This window comes from Physeter macrocephalus, chromosome 20 (genome assembly GCF_002837175.3).
Source record: "Physeter macrocephalus isolate SW-GA chromosome 20, ASM283717v5, whole genome shotgun sequence".
Taxonomy (NCBI): Eukaryota; Metazoa; Chordata; class Mammalia; order Artiodactyla; family Physeteridae; genus Physeter; species Physeter macrocephalus.
The window spans coordinates 23,127,127-23,143,641 of record NC_041233.1 but is presented as its reverse complement, the minus strand read 5'-3'; the positions used below and the strand labels follow the sequence as shown (position 1 = coordinate 23,143,641).

Genomic DNA, 16,515 nt, shown 5'->3' with positions numbered 1-16,515 from the left:
CCTCCTTTTCTCAGTGTCCTCCCTTCAAAGTTTCCTCGGTTTCCCTTTCACCCTCACCCCAGCTCCATGATTTGCCGGACCCCGCCACGTCCCCACCACCTGACTGCGGCTCACGTCCACCCCCCCGGGTCCCAGCTCTCCCCTCGCCTTTGCTCAGCTCTCTCCTCCACCCACAGCCCCTCACCCACAAGCCAAGCCCATTTGTCCTGTGCTTGTCTGCCTCGAAGGGCCCAGCAGCGACACCCCCTCTGCCAGTAGCCTGGCCTCCCGGCCCCTCCTTGGAGCTCCTCATGCACTGTCCCCTCTCCTTTGGCCCTTTCTCAGGCTCCAGTTTGGTTAAATGATGGGGCACGTGGGGGTGAGGGAGGCTAACGGGTGCTCCCATGTAGCAGGCTGAAGGGGGGTGTTTATTCCAGATGGTACTAGGGAGCTGTGGAAGGCCTCTGAGCAGCAAAACCATATGATCAGTGCCAGGTGTAGCGGGTTGCCTGGCAGGAGGGGCTGGGGTGAACGGAACGGGAGGAGGGGGTGGCAGGGGCTATGCATTTGTCCACTCATTCATTCATTCAAGAAATGTTAAAGGTAGTCGATCCCCAAAGCTCACTCACTTACTCAACAAGTAATGGCCGAGCCCCTGCTATTCGCCCAACGTGTGCTGGAGCTGGGGTGCTCTAGTGAGGGAGGCGAAAAAATGAGGAAGCAACAAGTTTTAAAAAAAGACTGCAAGTTATAACAAATGGGATAAAAAGGAAAACCAAATAAGGGGGTAAAATGGAGCCTAGTGGGGGACTGATGTTAGAGAGGGTGGTGAGATGCTAATGTGTGAACAGAGACCCAAGGATAAGCTGTGTGACGGATGAGGAGAAAAGCTTTCTGGACAGAGGGAACAGCAGACAGCTGGCTCTGCGGCATGAATGAGCTTGGTGCGTTCAAGCAACTGAAAAACCAGGGTGATTCTGGAATCCAGAGAGTGAGGGAGAGAGGAGGGGACCAGGCTGGGGGCATGGGCAGGGCCTGGGCGTCCAGGCTGGGGTTGGAGTTTGGATGTGGGATTCTAAACATCTGAGAAACGTGGTACCAGCACCCATTCACCAAGCCCCCACCACACGGTGCTGTTCCGAGTGTTCATCACGTCTTTGCTCCCTCTATGTTGCAGAGGGGGACACTGAGGCTCAGAGAGGTCGGGTACTTGCCCAAAGTCACATAGCTCAGACCCAGTCCTCTGTCCCCTTACTTGGCGCAGTGGACAGCTTCTCTGTTTTGTCTTAAAGAGATCACTTCTGCAGCCTCCATGGAGAATCGACTGAAGGGGGCGCCCTGGGGGCCAGCGCGGCTGAGACCGTGGAGGGGAGAACTGGAGGGACTGAGACGTTTCAGAGGTAGAACTGACAAGACCTGCTGATGGGCTGAAGGTGGGGGTGGAAAGACAGAGGGAAATAAAGGTAACGCCTCAGTTTCAGGCTTGAGCAACTCGACTGGGCAGGGGCAGGGAAGGCAGTCTGCTCCGGTGTAGTCTGAGAGGGTAAAATAATGACCTCACAGTGAGATTCCAACCCCCTGAATATGGGACCACGGCGTCTAATCCTGGGACGACGGTCTTCCTTCCGTGCCCTCTCCCCGCAGCAGTCCAGCACTGACACGTGACGGGCCCTCTACAAATGCTTGTTGATTAACTCATCACTCTGTTCATATTTATTGAGCCCTATAGCTATTCACAGGGGATTCAGTCCAAGTTCCTGCTTTCGTGGAACTGACGTTCTGGTCAAGCCGACAGCTGGCAAATGCATAAACAAATAGACAATATGTCAGGCAGTGGTAAGTGTTATGAAGAGAAATTAAGCCAGGTAGGCACCTCTATAACAGATCTCACAACGCTCGTAGGGGGAGAACCACAAGGGAGCGGCTAGTCCTGGCAAAAGACTGGCCTGGGGACAAATCTACCCACCCTCTTTTTTTGTAAATACCGGAAAATAGTTGCACCCCTTTGTTTACCAATTATCCACAGTGGCTTTCACTCTACAAGGGCAGAGCTGAGTACCTGTTAAACAGGGATCCTGTGGCCCACAAAACCTAAAACATTTACCCTCTGGTCCTTTAGAAAAAGTCTGCCAGCCTCGATCTAGTTTCTTAAATAAGGTAATGGAGCCCTAAGTTACCCCGCAAATTTGACAAAGAGTCAGAAACAATCCAGCTCTCCTGAGCCCCAGGTTTTTCCACCACGCAGGGTGAGCACGGAAAATGGCAACATCACTTCTGTCAACCTTCCACCCCACCTTCGCCAGGTCCCTGACCAGGGGCAAGCAGGCCTTGGATCTTCATCTGTATGCGCCCCCTGCGCACCCTCAGGCTGGAACCTTAAGTAGGCAGGGAGATGGCTCAGAAACGGGTAGAGGGAAAGGTCAGAGAAACAGGGAGCCTGTAAATCCACACACAACCTCTGTGGGGTGAGAGCTGATTCAGGGCTCAGTCCCTGCTGACGCTCGGCCAGCCTGTCCTTCCTCTTCTGCAGCCTGATCATGTGGCCAGGGCAAGGAGGAAGAGGCCTTCCAAAGAAATTCCCCACCTACCCTCAGCTTCTGCAGCCCCCAGAGTGCTGACACACATCAGCAACCCAGGGCTGACGGCTGGGGACAGGGATCAGGCCCTGTGGCATGTGACTAAAGGGGAGGCAGTAGACAAAAAACAAACAAACAAAAAAAAAACAACAAAAAAAATGAGGTGGCCTGGCGGTGCTCCAGCTGCTCTCTGTAGAAGGAGAACAGCCAGGAAGAGGCAGTCCTGAGCAGACCCAGCTGCACTTCCTCACCCAACAGGCCCTCTTCTCTACAGGGAGGCTGTTTTTCTTTGGGGGTCCATGTGGGCAGAAACCACAGGCTGCTACAGGCCTCAGATGCATGCGTGCGTGCGTGTGTGCACACACATGAGACTCCCAAGAGGGGCCCCCAGGTCGCTGCCGCCACCACGGACCCCTTCCAGATGATGGCCCTGTAATGAAGGCGCCCGGCAAAGACTACAGTTTGGTTCTGCTCTCCGGGTACTCGAGATGATCAATCACATTAAGAAGACACTGGAGCACGTAAGGCCCAGGCTGTGTTCTAATTTGTCGAGGAAATTGCCTCTAGATTCTGAGGATGTGTGCAGGAAGAAATAAAACCGAAGGCAGAGGGGGAGCGATCGATAGCCTGGGAGGGCCAGGGAGCAGGGCGCAGCTGTGGACAGGGGCCCTGAGCACACAGGGAGAAAATAAAAAGAGAAGTCGAGGCCACTGAAGGCATGACTGACAGCGTTTCAGGTCGGGCTTTTTCTCTCCCTCTGCAGGACACAGCAAGAGCTAAAAACAGAAGAAAAAGCCATCACAGGTATATTTACTGGGAATAGCATGCTGGCTGGGTCTGCAGTTAGAATCAGAGGGTGGACAAAGGAATTTTAAAAAAATGACTCACTTTGGTTCTAATTTTTAAAAATGGTTTAGAGCAGCCATCCATGCTAGCCCAGGCCACTGGGCAGCTGGGAGGAGGGACCTGCCCTCTCTGCCTGGCGGCCACTCACCCATGCCCTGCTCAGGGAGCCTAGAACCCCATCCTAACCTGCCTGACCCCCAGACCGCCCCCAACTTCTCCTTTTCTGGGATGACAGGGCTCAGGCAAAATCGCGCCTTAATATGCTTTCATGGTGTAAGGAAGGGTGTTTCACTCACTTAGCACTATTCTTCAGAATTCTGCTCTTAAAAAGTAGATTGCCAAATGGAATCTAGGCACCTTTTCCATTCGGAGAGATCTGAGTTGCACTAGGAGTGGACTGCAGGAGCGTCATGATCCATCTACACCCAGAACGGTGCTTCTCAAGGAACAGCATGTGGACAGAGGAGACCTGGATACCTGCTACCCTGCCAGCTGGCCATGTCAGGAGCACCTGGCAACAGTGCCCAGGCCCACCCCAGGGAGAAGGAGCCAGCACAGCGGAGCCTGGGAATCTGGGTGTTTGCCAAGTGCCCCAGGAAATCTGATGCAGACTCAGATACCCCTGGGTTACGGCCCCCACTCTTGTCTTCATAGCCCTGTGGCATCAGCAAGTCACCGATTGCTTCACTTTCCTCCTCCGTGGGCAAAATGCATCCTTATGGCTGGATGTGAGGTGACAGGCAAATGGGTGCAGCAGGGCTTTTCAAATGACAGGTTGCAACCCTGTTCATAAAGGATATGAAATCCACTTAATGGGTCACAACCAGAATTTTATTTCATTTTCTCTTTTGCTGTCTTCTTTCCTGGATGAATCATCTGCGTGCTTTTCCGGGACCCCCTCCACTGTGCCCCGAGCCCAGGCCCTGTCTGCTCGCAGACTGCACTCAGCTATGTTTCTTCCTCTTCCTCAGCACCCACGGTCTCCTCTCCACTGGACCATTCACTTGAGCACACAAACTACCTGCTATTTCTCCCGTGTTAAAAATACAACAAACCCAGAAAATCCATACCCTCTTGACCACACATCCCCTGTAACTCCCGCTCCAATCCTCCAGAAGGAAAGAGTTGCAGAGCAAAACTCCTAGAGGTATTTCCCGGGTTTGCGGTCTCCCCAGTCCCTCCCCCATCCTCTCCCTCACGGCCTCGGGTCCAGCTTCTGCCCCTACCCCCATGTCGCTGCTCCCCAAGGCCACCAAGGGCCCACACGAGGTTAAATCCAAAGGCAAACTCTCCATCCTCCTCAGCCTGGGTGGCTTATAAGCCATTTATAAGATCAGCATGGATGATCACTTGCTCCTCCTTGAAAACTACAATCAGAGATTTTTTTAAGTGTAGATGCTGCTTCATGAAACTACTGTTTCCATTAGACATGTACGTTCTGCCAGATGAAATGTGTAGTCTGAAAACATCTGGAAAGGCTGATATGGAGCCCAGGGTTAAGGGCATGGACAATGTGGGTTCAGATGGCCTGGCCTGAGTCTCTGACTTTGTGCCTGGGAACAACTAACCTGTATTTTTTGAGCTTTGGTTCCCTTCTCTGTCAAATGGGTATAATAATACCTATCCCTGAGGGCTGTGGTAAGGAGCAAAAGAGATAAGGAAAAGAAAGCTTCTGGCACACAGTAGGTTGCTTAATAAATATCGTGGAATTAATCAACAAATCAGAGCCCTTAGCAGAGTGGCTGGCACAGGGCGAGGGTTTGGTAGAGGCGGTGAATGTTAGGAGGATTCGGCCCAGTCCTCACACCGCAGCTACCGTGTAGGAGATGCGCAGGAAATACCAGACTTCCCTCCCAGCGACATCTGGAGCACTCTGTACATGCTGCGGACGCTCCATGGTGGGTCTGTGTTCAGAGCACCCAGGGGCCACGGAGCCTGGCCCCAAGCCACACAGTGGGGAGGGCACCGCTAGGACTGGGGCTGAAGGAAGTCCTTCTGTCACCCTCTGGGCTGCTCCCAGCTACCCTGCAGTCCCACGAGACAGACAGACCCAGCTTCCTCCCAGGTAACAGAGCTTTCACAAAATCAACTACCCAGGGCTCTTAAAACTCCAGGTGCAGGTCACCGTCCACTCCCTGATCCAGCACAGAGAGGGTACTGGCTGGTCCTGGCAGTGACAGCAGCCCAGGAGAGCAGAGGCCAGGACTGTCTCCATTTCCCTGTCCTCCGTTCTCATGGCTTCACTTGCTCTGGCCTGTGTTACCCTAGGTGCTAGGACATCCACTTTGGGGCCCAGTCGGCCCTACTGCTTCTTTTTCAGGAGGCTGGCAAACAAGGAGAAAGAGGAAGGTGGCTATGGAACCCCTCAGCTCACACTGAGCACGTGCCCAGAGGAAAGGCTGAAGTCTCTTTCCAGGCTGTCAGGCATCAGGGGACAGCAGTCACGTTGAGGAATTAAGCCCAAAGCATTTAGGTCAGGTGAGCATCAGACGCTCCATCCAGTGAAACAGAGCAGGACTCTATGGGGCTCCTGGGCACAGAAGCCCTTCTGTACCCCCTTTCTCGTAGGGAACAGACTCCAGCCTCCATGACCTTCCCTGAGTTCCAAAGGGCAGATTCGAACAGTTGCTAATCAGGGAAGGCAGGAGATGCAAAGACAAGGGAGGGGTAGCCAAGAAACAATAGTGCAGCCCTGGGGCAGGGCCCCGGTGTCAAGGGATATACACAACAGTGTCTTTAAGCTCTTTATAGAATTAAAACCCAACAAATGGAAGATGTCAGCATTCTTCATACCAGAGAAGCTCATCAAGAAGAGTACCTGAGACCGATTAGGGGAGTGCAGGCCCTGCACACACCCTGATTTTATCAGCAACCCCACCCTTGAACCGTTGCTATAAAACCCCTCACCAAATCCTCCAGGTTGGGACACACAGTTTTTCAGGGCAGGAGCCCGCTGTGTCCCCCTTTGCCTGGCAAAGCAATAAAGCTATTCTTTTCCACATTACCCAAACTCTGTCTCTGAGATTTGATTTGGCACCGGTGCAAAAAAGGCTGAGTGTTTGGCATCACCACCTCCATTTGTAAGGGTCCCAGAGAGGACCCCACACTCTGAAGACCAGGTCAACCATTCCTCGGACTTCCAGTAGGGAGCCTGCTCTCATTCTCCCCTCCACTGCCAGCTTTGACCTCTTGCACTGCAGGAAGTCCTTCTAGAGGGCTCACCTAAGTCTCTCATGATGTAGCCTAAGCCCATTCAATGGACACTCTGGTAGAGGCAGAAGACAGCTATTCATTACCCCCACCTGCTAACCTTTCTCTTGGATCATGTGGCTGCATGTTAGCCTCACCTAGAGAGCTTAAAAATGCTTCTGCCCAGGCCCCTCCTTCAATGTCACCAGAATCAGGTGGGTGGGGCAGGCGGGTAGGTTTTCACAACTCTCCGGGTGATTCTACTGTACAGCCAGAGCAGAGGATGCTAGGGGAGATGGAGAGGCCAGAGTAGGCCGGTTACCAGCACAGGCTCCGCTGACCTCCAGACTGGTCCACAGCCCAGTTCTGTCACTTGCTAGTCAGTGACCTTGGGTCAGTGTCTCCAAATCTGTGAGGCTCAGTTTCTCCATCTGAAAACTGGGGCTACAGCACCTAACTCACCAGGTCATCCTGCAGATGAAGTAAGATGGTGGGTCCAATGGCGGCAGGTACAGGCTGTGTGGCGGGGACTTTGTAAAATCAAAAGGTCGTTACCAAGACCTCTGATAATCTGTCCTTCTCTAAACTAGTTCATCCTGGTTGCCTTTAACCCTTCTCCTTGAATGGGGATGTCTGCCCTTAGTAGTAAGAATAGCTCCCAAGTCATGCCATCCTGCTTCTTTGTGGGGCTGAGGGGTTGGGCCAGGACAAAGGTTCCATAAATGAGAAGATGCTCAGAGACCTGCTGAACCAGATCAACCTGGATCCCTTCCCTATGCAGGAATCCCACTTCATGTCTCTGCTAACCCACCTGAAATGTCAGAACTCCTTTGGTGGTGGCCACTGTGACCCCCAGATCTTCTGCTCCCTTGTAAAACCATGCCATCCCTATCTTGGATTGGGGTGATGGGGCTTTCTTCCCCAGCCATATAATAACTAAGGCAACAAATATTTATCATGCACAACTCTGTGCTGGGGGCACAGGGATGTAGAGTAAGAGAACTGTATTCACTATTCCCAAAGAGCAAACGGTTTGGTGGGGGAGGCATTCTTATCTTTGAAAAGGGTACTGTCACCACGGATAATAGCAGTTCCTACCTCACAGCGTGCTGGGGGTTAAATTAGTTAATGCAGGCAAAGTGCTGAGAGTGTTGCTACCCCACAGTAAGTCCTCAATACCATGAGTTGTGGGGTGAGGACCTGATGGGGAAGTACGTCAGGCTCTGGGGACCCAGATGAGGAGCCGGTAGTTCAGAAGGGTGGAGGCAGGGGAGGTTCCCAGGAGTAAGAGACACACCTACCTCCTGCCCCACTCCCTGGTCTGGGCCACTGGGGCGCCTCTGGTCAGGGGATGGATGGGATGGCAATAGATGGCCAGGCCCGGGTCCTGGCCCCGCTGACACCAAGTCGGACTGTGGGTCCCACCCACGGCCTGGCCATGTCCCGCAGCCCCCTCAGAGAGGAGCCCTGGGCTGGCCATGGCGAATGGGAAGAGTGCGTGGGCAGGGGCCGTGGAGGCCTCGTGGCAGGCGATGACCGGGAGAAGGTGTCATCACCACCTTCTCTGGGGCAGAAAGGGGTGTGTGTCCGCCTTAGAGTCCCTGGCCCAGCGGCAGCGCTACAGGCTTGCAGGAGAGGCCAAGGAGGCCCCCGACAGGATCAGGGATGGTTTACGAACCCCAGAGCCAGGGGAGGACTGGGGTGGGGGCAGGGGGATGTGGTAGGGGTGGTGTGGGGAAGGGATGAGGGATGCTGACAGCTTGGAAGCTGGGTCCAGAATCCAGGGGTACAGCTAAGGCACCTGGGCTTCCAGGGTGGAAAAGGAGGCCAGACCAGGGTCAGGTTCTCCATAGGAAGAAAGATAATAGGGTTTGGCCAAATCAGGGTGTGGGGTGGCCTCTGTCTCCAGGACAGTCCCCTCTGCACTACCCTCTGAGCAGGACAAATTCTGCAGTCATCTATCCACCTAAATTCTCCGTAAAATTGTTTACAGCCCTTCCTAGCTATGTGATTAGGGGCAGGCTATTGAACCTCTCTGAGCCTCTGGCTTTTTGCCTGAAAAAAACAACAAAAACAGGGTTAATGAGAGACAGTGTGTTTAACACCCTTGCCAGCATGGTGGCCCAGAGTCAGGCTCAGAAGATGGCTCCCCAAAGCACCATCTTTTCCTATCAATTCTTCCTCATTTATGCTCTAATTTTTTTGGCTCTGGGCCCACAGTCCTGTGGTGAGTTTATTCAAAGTTTTTATTCCAGAGAACGGAGACAAGGGGGCAGGTGAGCAGAATGCTTTCTAAACCACCCCAAGGCTGTTCCAGGCAGAAGGAAATGATCCTGAGAAGGGGGTGACCTTGAAAGTGACATAACTGGGGGGTGGGTCTGTGCAAACACCCCTACGGAGTCAAATTCCCCACCCAATGGTATCCATCCCTGGGAAATATAAAAAGGAAGTATGGAGAACAACCAACATCCAGACCCACAGCTAATTGAGTTGCAGGTGGTGGCTGCAGACAGACCCATTTGACTCTCCCCCACTCGCTCCCCCCAGAGTAGCCCTCAGGTGACAGCAGAGACCAGCCGCCTCTCGCAGGGAAATCAGGAAGAGAAGGGGAAAGAACTGGGGAGGCGGGTGGCAGGAATGAGGAATTAGGCAAAGAAAAAAGGCCCACAAAATGCAGAAACACTCCAGCATGCTTGCTTCCCAAACCTGGTCCATGAATCGAGGGGTGACAGGTCTCTCATCTCCGATGCCAAGAGCCAGGAGCTCCGGGCAGCCGCAGGTACTACATCTGCACCTGCCAGCACTTGGAAAGAGGCAATAAAGGATAGTAGCAGGGCCTGGAATGCTAAGTGCCTGCAGCTGGGAAGGGACTGCCTTGCAGCAAGAGCCGCTCACGGCACACGTCCACCGGGCGAGGGCCGCTCCCAGAGGCTGGACCGCACATCCTCGCCTGCCCTGGGCAGCCCGCTGCCGGGGCCAGGGCAGCGGGCAGAAGAGGAGGCAGGACAGGTGCACAGGGAATGTAGCCCTGGGGGCCACCCAAGACCGGGTGCTGGCCCAGACAGGGATCTTCTGGATGAAGCCCAAGTGGGCTGGCTGATTTACGGAGGCTGGCAGAAAGCTGGGACGCTTGAGTCACTGGTAAATAAAAGTGCATCATAAAGCACCCTGGCTAAGCCAGACGTCTGGAAATACACCAGGGCCACATGCAGCTCAGAAGTGTGGCCCCATCCCTCGAAGGATGGTAACAATAATAATGTTTATACAGCACTCACAGTAGTGGTGCCAGACCCTGTTCTAAGTGCTTTGTATGCCTATTAATTTACTTAATCCTCACAACAACCCTAAGAAGTTGGTGGGTGTATTATCCTCCTGTTACATACCTGCAAGATGAGGCAGCACCGAGAGGCTAGGGAGCTAAGAACAGAGGCAGGGTTTGAACCCATGCAGTCTGTTTCCAAAATCCCTGCCCTAGCCAGTGCTTCCCAAACTCTACCATGCCTGCCAGTCACCAGGGTGGCATGTTGGCAGCCCCTGACTCAGCCAGTCTGGGGGCCTGCGACTCTGCATCACTAACACACTCCCAGTGAGGCCTGGTCCCAAGACCACGCCTTGAGTAGGACGCTCTAAATTACTATACTAGCTTCACTGCAGAAATGAGTTTATATGCACCGCTCTGGCCTCTGGAGGCGTCTGTGAATTCCTCAGTTAACAGGGAGAGGCCCTCACAGGGTGTCAGAATCAAGGGGCTGGGGCTGGAGGAGGGAGTGTGAAGTCTTAAAACACCCATGTCCACACCTCACCTCGGCCTTATTCAATCAGAATCTCTGGGGTAGGGCCCAGACTGGAATTTTAAAAAAGCTCCCTGGGTGATTCGACTGCGTAGCCATGGTAGAGCCCTTCCAGACAGACAGTGGGGATGCCTCCGTCAACGCGTCAGACTCATAGAAAGTTCCGGGGGTTAGGTCAGGGATTTCAAAGGTGCTCTCAGAAAAGGGGTGGCGAGTCAACTCCTAGGCCAGTTGATGGGTATGGCTAGGGTCTGCTAGGGTATCCTCTTCTTGTCCCCTGGGGCACCCCTGGAGGAGAGGGGCAGCTGGCAACCCCTAGCCTGGCATGCCTTTAGAGCACCCTGCTTCCCCCATCCATGAGCTTTCAAGAGAGAGCAGAGCCTGCCCTAGATCAGCTGCAGAAACTGAGGCTCCTGACAAAGAGTAACCACACTGAGCCCTCTTCTCCACTAAACCTGGACCTTAGCCCCTGTCCTATCTCCACCTGCCAGCTCAGTCTTAGCAAGAATCCTGCTAAGGCAGTTTATGGAGAATCCCCCCACCCTTGATATCTTATCACCCTCGAGATCTGATCAAGCTCTTCATCCCCCACCCTTGGTGTCTATGTCTTTGGCCTGACTTTAGCAAGAATCCCCCTCTACCCTTCATTGTAAATTAACTATACTTCAACATTAAAAACAGAAATAATTCTCAAATGCTATGGCTACTTTCCAAGTAAGGTTAGTGACAATTTTTATACTAAACCAAATTATAATGAAACCTTAATTTATGAGAAAAAAAAATCGCTCTACCCTGATGATTCCTCTTAGTAATGTTCCAACCACTGACCCCCTCACTTTGCTCCTTAGCTATAAATCCCCACTTGCCCCTGCAGTATTTGGAGCTGAGCCCAATCTCTCTCCCTTACTGCAACAGTCTTGAGTAAAGGTTTCCTTACCGCTTTAACAAGTGGCAGAAAAATTTTTTCTTTAATACTCTCCCTGCCCGTGGGAAAAGTCACCCCACAAAGTGAGCAGCCCCAGGTGGAGAGAGAGGGCTTGATGCCACTGCCAAGCAAACTGAGACTCCTCACCTTGACATTCAAGGCCCAAGCAAAGCCTTCAAGGCCCAGGAAATTATCTCAAGCCTTATTTCTCTCTTATGTGCACTCCACATACAGCAAAACCAGATGCTTCACTGTTCCTCATAGACATCTGAACTTTCCTCCCAACCTGCCATAGCTCAGAGTTTTCCTTCCACCTGGAATGTCTCCTCCCCATTCTTCTAAGTTGGAGATCTCTCCCCTAATGACAAGACTACTTACGCCCAGTCTTCAATTCCCCATCTTCCATAATTACACAAACTCCTATCTGAGCCGGGTACATGGTTCTCTGGGATAAAGACAACACTTAAAGACTACATTTCTCAGCCTCCTTTGCAGTGCTTGTGGTCACATGACTGACCAATGCAATATGAGCAAAAGCAATGTGTTTTACTTCCCAGAGTGTTTATGTTCTTATGCCTGTCCTTTTCCTCTTCCTATTTGATGTAATGGCTAGAATTCCAACAGCCATCTTGGGACTATGAAGTGATCTTGAACATGGAAGCTACACATGGTGGAGTAACTAGGTTCCTGCCAACATGGAACATACACTAGCACTGGGCTGGCCCCCTCCAGACTTGCACATGAGAGAAAAATGACCTTCTATCTTGTGGTAGCCACTGCTCTTATGGAATTTTCTGCAACTCACAGCTGAACTTAGCACTATTATATCCACCCTTTCAAACTCCTGGAGGCATGGACTCTGGATTCTTGGTTACCATACCACACTGCACAGAATCATTATTTGCATCTCCTCCCCAAGTTAAATACTAATCAATGTGAAGGCTGGGACTGTGTCTTATCCATTTCCATCTTCCCCTGCCACGTGAAGCATGAGGCCTCATATACAACACAGAGCATGTTTTAGGGCTGAAGTGAATTCCATCTACGTACTATACTCCACACAGCTTCCCAATTTGCATCCATATTCTTAGGACGCTGCAAGCCTCCCTGGAAGGGTGCACCCAAATGAAGTCGCCCTTCACCGCCTCCCAGGAGGAACACGCCTTACCAGGATGTCCGAGTCCTTAGGCTCCTTCCCTGTGGCTGGGCTGGAGCAGTTGCTGAGTTTGAATATCCAGTACTCTTGGGCCGTGATAAGGAAGTTCCATGGCAGCAGGCCACCGATGCCCAAGCTGAAGAAGATGATGTAGGTACCACTGAAGCGGTCCTTGGGCCTCTGCAGGCCGGGAGGCGGGCGGTGCAGCAGCTTCTCAAGCAGTGCTTCTTGGTCAGCTCGGAGAGAGCCGCTTGCAGTTCTGTAGGTGGAGTTGGAGCTTTGATGAAAGTCATCCTCTGAGACGACGGCCACTGTTGGAGCAGAGAGAGAAGCAGAGATGGGGCAGGTGATCAGAAGCGGAGGCCGGGACTCACCCGTCCTACAGAGCTGACTATGTCCACACTCTGAGGTCTACAGGGTCACCAAGGCGTGGCTCGAGAGCTTCAGGTTTAAAGATCAGGGAGAAGGACAAGATGTCACACTGTAAGTGACCTCAGGTTCCCCCCAGTCCATACAAGAGCAACAGAGTAGCAAATAATTGTGGGGCAGCTGGGAGTAAGGCAATTCAGCATGGTGGGGCCTGTGGCAATCAATCTTCAAGGGCAAATCTGGTCTCAAGGCATCGAAATTTCTAAGCAGCCATAAGAAAAGGAATTAGGACCCCTGATGAGCACACAATGCTCTCTAAACTCTTCAACTTTATGTGAGAAAAGTAAGGAGCAGGAAAAGTGTGCAGAATATGGTACTATTGGTGCAAAAAAGCAGGGATGGGGTAGACGGGAAGGAGAAAGTACACACATATGTACGTATATCCTCTGGAAGGACACAAAAAATTTCAAACAGTGGTTGCCTCTGAGATGGGAGGCTAGGGATGGGGTGGGTGGGGACTTCACTGCATACTCTTCTGTGCCTCTCGAATTCTGAACTTTGTGAATGTATTATCTGTTCAAAAATAAAATTATAAATAAAAATAAAGGCATTCAAATTAAATAATATTAAAAAAAACAAACAAACAACTCATGGTGTCTAGAGCTGCCCCCAGAAGCTGGTTTGAAACATCTAATAGTCCGTTCTCTGATTTAATTTGTGGGGAAACCGAGGTCCAAAGAACGGGTCACAGACCAGGCCAATGGCCAAGCCTGGGCTTGCAGCTCCGGCCTGGGTCCCCACCTCTGTTCATCATATCCCGCCATGAGATAGCAACCCCCCATTTGTGGTAGCAGCTAAGACAAACTGAAGATTCCAGGTTGCCAGTAACAACTGTGTACATGGCCTTGGGCAAGTCACCATGCTCTGAGCCTCACCTTCCCCATCCCCATCCACAAACCCAGGGAAGCCTTTTTACAATGGTTTCTGTAAACTGCAACTGGCTGGCAATGCTGACAAATGTCAGCATCTTCCCTGCCATCCTGCGCTTGTCACCTGGCTGGCTGGCTGCGGAGTTTGGCTGCAAGGTAGCATGCCTACGTCTATGCTCTATATAGCACACCGGCCATGGCAGCAGCTTGATAAATGGGAACTATTTCCATAAAGCTGAGGATGGGATACTCTGTAGTCCCTTCTGCAATAAACAAATCAATGCATCTCGGCTCACATAGGAGTCTGAGCCTTAACTCAGAGCATCAGGCCAGGCCAGGTGAGATGGGAACACTCTGTCACAGAGGTACAGAGCCTTATCAGGCTCTGCTACTATTTCGGGACAGCCTCACAACATTTCCCGGAATTAGGCAGGACAGGAATTATTGTCTCCTTTTTATCAGAAGCAAAGAATGAGGACTTAAAGTCACTTGATTTGTCCCACATTCAAACAGTAAGAATTCCCGATAGTTAAAATTAAATCCAGTACTCATGCATGTCAAGGTCTGTACCTAGCACTTGAGGCTGACAACAGCCCAGTACAGTAGGTAGTACTCTAAGACCCATTCTACAGGTGAAGAGTGAGTCTCAAAGACGTTGAGTAATTTGCCCAAAGTCATACAGTAAGAGTAAGGTTACATAGCCAAGCAGTCTGAGCCCATGTGGACTCCTTGTCGTCCCTGGGAGGCAGGTGGCTGGCAACGTGCACCCTTGTCTGCTGGCTCGAAGTACAGACTTTCTGGAAGGTCTCCTGCCCCTGAGTTGTGAGCAGCGGTGAAGGCAGCACTGCAGGGCACCCTCATCAATGTTTGCTGAATGAATGGACTCTGTGCAGCCAGGATGTTTCCCTGCTGGGGCAGCATATACCCTGCAGCAGGCAGGCAGGAGGATGCCGGATACCCAGAGCATCCGAGTCAGCAAGTCTATTTTAAACTCCCCTGGTTGAGCAGAGCCCTTTCCCAGCTTTGCTCACAGGGAGCTCAGCACTAACCAGACAGTGTGGCCACACATGCACATGCGTGTACACACACACACACCATTTCTAAATTAGTGTTTAAAAATGTAAAAATTATGACCCACGTAGGACAACAGACAAAGACCAAGTGGTTCCTTCCAGATGCTCCAGCTCCAAGGGTGGGCAGGGGCCAACAGCTCGGTCACCCATGCCACACTCTGCCAGAGTCCATTCTCAGCTCCAGGCATCTATTTGTCCAGGACCATTCAGCCTTGACAAAGCTTCTGAAGGAGCCTGGAATTTCCTCTCACCCAGCTCACAGGCCAAGGCACTGCAGTGAGCAAAGTCTTATTACTCTTTATGAAAACTAGCTGCTGGCTTTTGGATTAAAAAGAAAGGTAAGGAAGAGCCTCAGCTGGTGGGCTGGCTGTGGCCTGGAGAGTGTTCCTCAGGCATCTGCAGGAGCTGGTTGGGCTCAGCCCTGCTCCCGTCCTGGGTGACCTGGGGCAAGGGGCAGCCCCTGCACAAAGCAGTGGAAACTCGCGGGGCCTGGAGCATTGCAGGCCATCCTCCGGGTCTGGGTGCTGGTTTCCAGGAAGTTTCTGACTGACTCTAGCTAAGTCAATCTCGCCTCTGTGTCTCTATTTCCTCACCTATGAAATGGGGGCAGGGGAGCTGGTGAAGCGAACCTACGGGAAAGCACTGCTGGGAAACACACGGTGCCACCCAGAGGCCATGGCAGAATCTGCCATGGGGTTGTGGACACCCCAGCCTCAGGCTTCCCAGTTTGGACAGTCAGCCACCTTCTGGATACTCTGGGCTGACCTGTCCATACCCAGGGCCCCCATATCCAGGCGGTGAGGTCCAGTCTCAGGAAATCCATGGGGAGGAGGGCAGAGAATCTGGGGGAGAAAGAAGATAGAGACCCAGAAAGAGGGAAAGTAGGGGGAGGAGGAGAGAGCAGAGAGGAAGGGGAGGGACGCTGGGGAGGGGGGTCACAGCGAGAGGAGCCAAGACAGAAGCCGGGGTCCTGAGGCTCCCGTGGAGCCCCCCAGGAGGGCCGCGGCGGGAGGCCGCAGACTGCGCGAGCCCAGTGGGCGACCGGGAACCTGAAGAGCTGGGCGGGGGCCAGACCTGCGCCCGACCGCCGGCCCGCACTTACTGTCGCCGCCGCGTCGCCGCCGCCGCCGCCTCCCAGCTTACCGCGGTCACTACAACTCAGGGCTCTGCTGGGCCGCAGGCCGGGCTCCGCCTCCAGGCCCCGCCCAGCCCAGCCCACCACCGCCGGCGCTTCCCGGTTTACAAACCTTTCTCCTTCCGGCGCTCTCTGCGCGGCTTCCCCATTTCACAGGTGGAGAGAGTGAGGCGCAGGGCCGCCAGGTGCACTTCGCAGGCGGGCGTGCGAGCGCTCCGTGAGCCGGCTCTCTGTGCTGCCGCAGCTGCTTCTCCACCGTGGAGCCCGACCCCATCATTTCCCAGAGCCCTGCTCCCCAGGACCCGGAAGAGCTCTCCACCTGCCCCCGGACTCCTGCAGTCTCACCCACTCCTTCCTGATCCCCTGCTGTTCCCCGCACCCCACCCCCCGCGCCGCCTGAGGGACCCTCCTGTGTGCCAACACCTTCCAGAGGCTCGTTGTCTAGCTGAGGCAGGGGCGTAGCTGGGCCGGCAGCACGCAGTCCTCAGGACCATCCCGGCCCCACCAGGCCCTCCCACCAGCCGCTAGACCTTCCTGTCTAAATTAC

The 16,515-nt window shown here is 53.1% G+C and overlaps 1 protein-coding gene across 4 annotated transcripts in view; it reads right to left on the bottom strand.

Moving 5' to 3' along the window:
- Positions 1-16,145, bottom strand: part of SLC29A3 (solute carrier family 29 member 3) — a 41,979-nt gene extending 25,834 nt beyond the window's left edge. For 2 of the 4 annotated variants that reach the window (XM_028481736.2, XM_055081264.1), the window contains exons 1-2: positions 16,081-16,145; positions 12,475-12,773 (exon numbers count right to left, since the gene is read on the bottom strand). In XM_028481736.2, the coding sequence (XP_028337537.1) occupies positions 12,475-12,773; positions 16,081-16,117 (336 nt within the window). In that variant the 5' untranslated portion in view covers positions 16,118-16,145. Of the gene's footprint in view, positions 1-12,474; positions 12,774-15,935; positions 16,025-16,080 lie in introns of those variants that run through there. The other 2 variants (XM_007111359.3, XM_007111360.4) reach the window with 2 other exon arrangements.
- Between the last annotated feature and the right edge of the window lie 370 nt (positions 16,146-16,515).